Raw genomic sequence first — 6,218 nt, forward strand, 5'->3', positions numbered from 1 at the left:
AATATAAATATAAATATAAATATAAATAAGAAGATAAGTACACGCATTCGTTCATTTTAGAAAGCAACTAGCTTAGCCATTGAGCTCATTAATTTGGCTATTTCGGTGTTACAAATATGGACAGGCAGCGAAAGGAGAGCTAAGGCCACGCCCATTAATGGTCTAACATTCTTCCCGCACATCAGCCACGGCTAGAGGGGCCCACAAACAGAAAAACAGATTTTTATACTCATTCATGCACATTTTTATTGCAGTTATACGGGTGGGAGCGTTTTTACGTGGCTTTCTGAAGATGTCTAAGAAAAGTCATTCGAAGCAAGCGGGATCATAATTTAGTTTTATTCGTCGTTCAGTCAGAAGCACACTATGTAACCATTAATTTCCAATCAAATATAATAGATAAAGGACATACGACATGTTTCGACTAGGACATAAGTCATCTTCAGTTAAATAACAAAGCTAGATGAATCGCTTTATAAAGGTAACCAATATCTAGAATCATTTCTTGTCTCCTGCTACTGAGAACTTTTGGTAATACACATACAGAACTATAATTCATTCGCTATTTGTCACGTTTCCGTCATGTTTCCTAAACGGAAACGTCATATCGTGTTTCCGTTACATCTGTGTCATTAGATTTCTGTTGTTGTTTGTTTCCGTTACGTTGCTGTCACGTTTCTGCCTTAAATTAACGGAAATCCTAATATTGCTCTAGAAATATGTAAATGGATGTTATAATTGGCTTAGGCTTTGATGCTATCTAGTCATTTTCTTCAATTGGACCATTTTGCCATTTGAACTAGTTTGGTCATTTCGTCCAAATGAATCATTTCACCTGTCTGGGTCTTTTGGCTGCTTGCTTTGGTGAAGTGATCTTGTTAGGGCAAATGATCTCGAAAAATCATTTGTTCAACCTGGATCGTTCGGTCAGGTTGGCTGATTTAATCATGCTGAGTCATTTGATCTGGTTAAGGTTAGATCACATGGCATTTGATGTGGTTGGGTTAGGTGATCCAGATGTGGATCCATTTGATGTGGTTGGGTTAGGTGATCCTGACGTGGATCCATTTCATGTGGTTTGGTCACTTAAACCAGGTTGCCCATGTGATAATTTTGGGTCGTTTGAATCATTTGGATCATTTGTCTCATCGTTCGATTTGGTCCCGTCATTTCGTCCAAATAAATCATTTGGTGTGTCTGGGTAATTTGATGCTGGCGTTTGATCTGGCTGGGTTATTTGTTCCGACAAAATTTAATTCTTCTTCATCAGGCTGGATCGGTAGGTCATGTTGTGCCATTTGATTATATTGAGTCACTGGATCTGGTTTGGTCATTCTCCCTGGTTGGGTCAGTGGCACATTTGATGTAGTTGGGTCAGGCGATCCTGATGTGGATCCATTTGATATGGCTTTGTAATTTGAATCAGGTTGGCTATTCGATGCTATCGGGTCATTTGATTCAATTGGTTTACTTGCGTCATTTGATCTCGTTAGATCACTTGATGAGGTCCGGTCATTTCGTCCAACTGTAAATCATTTGATGTGTCTCGGTCATTTCATCTGGCTGGGTTGTTTGTTCCGGTAAAGTCATCTCATCTTGATTAGGTTGAATCGTTCAGTCAGATTAATTGTGGCATTTTGTCTGGTTGTGGTCGTCGCTGCCTAAGTTCTCTAGTGTCAGGTGCGGTTCAACCTTTTAGATTTCCGCTCTTAAGAGTGACGAACTATCTACATTATCAAAAAAGTACCCTTTAACTTTGCAGCTCAGTTCTTTTCATGTTAGAAAATTCTCTTTTTCCAAACAGTAAAATTTTCTATATCGTTGGCGGAAGGCTCTGTTAACTTCCGTTTGGATTCTCTCAGTATGACGATCTTTGTGAAAGTTAGCAATATAGTCTTGCGTTTTATTTATTGTGAACAACAAAAACTATTTCTAATTGTATTTTTCGTCGCTTGTCTAACTTCCCTTATTCTCCAACAGTAAAGAAATGGGTTGAGCGTTGAGTTCAAGAAGACTAAAATTCCAGTAGCACTCCAAACAAGATTATACAGAGAACCATGAAATGTTGTGACTACAGTTGCAATAGTATATGGCAGATAACAAATAACTAAAGCTGAATGTATCCACAATGCACTGGTAACAGTCTTTTTGTAGCGGGCCATATTAAACGCTGATGCACCAAGACTGTTTCCTTGAGTTTCGTCCCCGACTTGTGCTTGTTGATGACGAATGATCATGTAAATTTTCAAGTAACAACAAGTTGAAATAGTTAAACAAAGGAAAATCCATGCACAACCCCATATGTAGAACAAGCGCTTGTCCCACAAATAGGTTAGGGGAAAAGCTAAGCTTTGAATCCACGAATATATTACAAATAAACGAACGCGTTTTAAAGTCACAACCTGCCTGTATCGTAACCCCAGCATTAAAGCCAGTAGTCTGTCCACACTTATTGCAGTCAATATGGTGATTGATTCTCCACACATTACAGCGTTAGAAGCGTTAGATAAAGCTTCAGTTATTCCACAGACGCCTCTCCAGTTTTTGTTTTCAAGTGTCGCTCGATAAACAATACGCAGTGGCTGAGATATTAGTCCGACACAGACATCTGTGGTCGAGAGACACCGGAATAGAAGTTTGGATGGCGGGTGAAGAGATGAAACTTTTTGAAGAGCGATGAGAATCAGTATATTTCCAAACAATGTAAACAATGATAAAATAACATTAACAGAAAGAGAGATTAAAGGATTATAATGTCTCTGAAAACCCATGTTGGCAGAGCAGAGAGACAATACAGGAGCTTCCTGGTGTTTAGGTACGGTAGAGTTAATCATTTGGGATCACTTACAGCGTCCGGTCGCAGCTTTGATGCAGGACCAAATGACAACTAAAATAAAAAGAAATAAAACAAAATAAAAAACTACGAATGGAAAGCTTTCAATTGGCTGAATAACAAGCAGAATGCTATTACAACAACGTTAACAACAACAACTCACTACTCCTGCTAGTAGTAGTAGTAGTAGTACTACTACTACTACTGCCACTTTTGCAATTTATTCCTCTGAACATTAACTTGAGCTAAATCCATATTGCGATAAGTACTCAAATTAAGTAGATAAAATTTGTGCCGTCAGTAATTATAAAAGTCAGTTTATGATTGCAATTGACGATATTATAAACATACGTAAAGGGTCATGATATGATATGATTATGATGATGATCGTTTATAACTAACGAATGGGGAGGTTTTAAATGATCTGTATTCCTCACAACTAACAGCTGCAAGTCTTGCAAAATTCACGATCTCGCTATTGGATTTCGAGCACAGCCCGGGTGCAAAAAACTGATTCGAATCACAAAATTTTAAGAAAATTAAATTTCTCCCTTCTTATTTTATACTTGTTACCTACTTGCCACGAGACGTTCAGTTAATGGAAGAGTTATCAGCGAAATCTATCTTTTCGAATAAAAATTGAATTTTAGGTTCTGGGGGAGAGTCGCTGTTAATTGACTTTCATCCCAGTATAGAAAACTGGCAAAACTAAGCTATCAAGGATTTTCGAAGGTACAACAGATGCTCGGGAAATCAAATTCAGGCAATAATACACCGTTCCAAAAGTTTAGATGAGTAAAACTGAACATGCAGCTAAAGAAGCTGACTACACATCAAAACGCTTTTAAGTGATTTGACTAATTCTCTTTGCGTGATCCAGAAACATATAGAGCTAGACAAACAACGTAGGTACGCCTGATGTGTCCCGTAGATCGTATGTAAAAAGACTGGTCCGAGGCATTAAAGCCGGATTCCAGACAAACTATCGTTCTGGGTAGAATCAATAATACGTCTGCTGCCCCCATACGAGATACGCAATCAGACTTGGAAAACAAATAGATAACAAATAGAATACAAATAGATAATACATCTTCTATACACAAATGGGTAGTTTGCATAGCAAAATATGACTTACCTGATGGATTGGTAGTTTAGAGTGTCTCGTAGGTACAACCGGGCGATTCAGGGACCAAAACAATTCGACTGTTTGCAACAGGAGTGTGTAATCGGCTAGCCTGCGTTGAGTAGAACTGAGCTGGCACCATCTGCTTTTAAGGCTACCAAAGGCTTGATTTTCATAACAACCAAAATTAAAAACAAAGCAACTGCTATAAAACAGAAAAATACAAACAGAAGATCGTGCGCCAAGCCAGAGAATAGCATTATTGATTGAAAAGGTTGATTCAGGAAGTAGCAACAAAAGACCAAAGTTACGAGCTTAAAAACTTACTTCGAAAACTACACGAAAATGTGTTCAATAAAAATTTGTGCATTTATACTTGAATGACTCACAAACGTTTACTTTATGAGTCTTATAAACCTTAAAATCACTCGCAAGATAGAGACAAGGAAAACGAAGAGAGTGGGTCGGTGGATGAGACTAATGCAAACCGTTTGGACAATAAGAAGCAATAATGGGCCTTCGTTTAAATGGACTTAAGTAACATCTTCCGTAAACTATAAGCAAACAAAAACACGGAAAGGTACAAACAGACAAAGTAATATTGTTTTCATTGAAAATCAAGCTGAATTCAGTTTTAATTCCATCCGATAAAATGTACAGCGTTTTCCATCGCCCTCGCTCTCGTAGTCGGTTGGACCTGTCGTTTAAAGAAAGGAAAATAAAATGTTGATATTCGACCAATCAATGATTTAATAATTTCAGGCCAGCTTAAATTATATCTTCCCTGTGACTAACAATTTTGTCATAACATAACAATGAGATAAATACAGATAAATTAGAATTTGCATCTTGCATTTGGAGTTTGTGATTTACAAAGAAAGCGAAATTACAAATCAAAATCAAGTTTTTATAATAGCGAGAATGGGAAAAAAATCCCATTTTGTAGCTGTTGTTGGCAGTAATGGATTAAGCAGCAACATGAAAATAAATATTTCAACTTTAAATGTTTGTAAATTTGTCCTAAACAAATTCAAAACCGCATAGTTACTAAACTCGCGAGGAAAGAGTATTCCTATTTTCGCGTTAAACGCACTTGGACAACAACGCTTTACGTAAGTATAGCCATAAAAGGAAAATTTAATACAAACAAACTCACGCTAAAGAAATGAAAGTTACCCAAACTTGCCGAGGCGTGAAGACTTAATGAAGTTGTCAATTATTTCAAGCAAAGATAAATAAAGAATTCAAACATTTTAAGTTTCAAGGCTTTCGTTCTTAACGTTTGCTTCTTACGTTACATAACGTTAATTTTTTTTAACTGAATTCATAGTTTAAATTTAAATTCTGCGTGATTAGATAAGAAAAGATCAGAACTTTAACGTTTTGACCGTTTTTCAAATAGGGAAGTACCACTCATTCAAACTATTACCGACCGACTGAATAACAGTGGTCCATGTCAGTTAAAAATCACTCAAACTTAGCTCGGTAATGTTATGGGAGTCTTACTGAAAACAGAAAAACGAGATCATAAATATACAAAAAAAGATCGTGCGTCAAGCCGGAGAATAGCATTATTGATTGAAAAGGTTGGTTCAGGAAGTAGCAACAACAGAGCAGAGTTGAGAGCTTAAAAACTTGCGTCGAAAACTACGCCAAAATGTGTTCAATGAAACTTTGTACGTGTATGCTCGAACTACTCACAAACGTTTACTTTATGAGTCCAATAAAGATTAAAATCACTCGCAAGATAGAGAAAAGGAAAAAAAAGAGAGTGGAACGGTGGATGAGGAAAATGTTTAGCTAATGCAAACCGTTTGGACAATAAGAAGCAATAATGGGCCTTCGTTTGATGGAGTTTTAAATCACCTTCCGTAAATTAAGCAAACAAACAAACAAAAACACGAACACGCACAAACAGACAAAGTAATATTGTTTTTAGTGAAAATCAAGCGGAATTCTTATTTCCATCTGATAAAATATCCGTTTTTCTTCGCTAACGCTACGTAGTCGGTTAGACCTGTCGGTAAGAAAGAGGAAAATAGAATGTTAATATTCTGCCAATCAATGATTTAATAATTTCAAGCCAGCTTTGAATATATGTTCCCCGTGACTATCAATTTTGTCACTAGCTGCGATCACTTAAGAAGGCTTGCAAAGGGCAGGCCATTTAGCTGCCAGAGAGACTCAAAAGGAAGCCGGTAATTGTTCTTTTTTACTCTTTGAAAGATTTGGGGTTAGTTGGGTGACGGGAAACGAAACATG

At 37.1% G+C, this 6,218-nt stretch overlaps 1 protein-coding gene across 1 annotated transcript; it reads right to left on the bottom strand.

Annotated features, from left to right (window-relative positions):
- Positions 1-671: 671 nt before the first annotated feature.
- On the bottom strand, positions 672-2,771 carry LOC146456453 (adenosine receptor A3-like). Its single transcript, XM_085092747.1, has one exon. The coding sequence runs from the start codon at positions 2,769-2,771 to the stop codon at positions 1,908-1,910; it is 864 nt and encodes a 287-aa protein (XP_084948873.1). The 3' UTR covers positions 672-1,907.
- Positions 2,772-6,218: the final 3,447 nt, after the last annotated feature.

This window comes from Pavona decussata, unplaced genomic scaffold, assembly GCF_977016875.1.
Source record: "Pavona decussata unplaced genomic scaffold, jaPavDecu1.1 SCAFFOLD_254, whole genome shotgun sequence".
Lineage (NCBI taxonomy): Eukaryota > Metazoa > Cnidaria > Anthozoa > Scleractinia > Agariciidae > Pavona > Pavona decussata.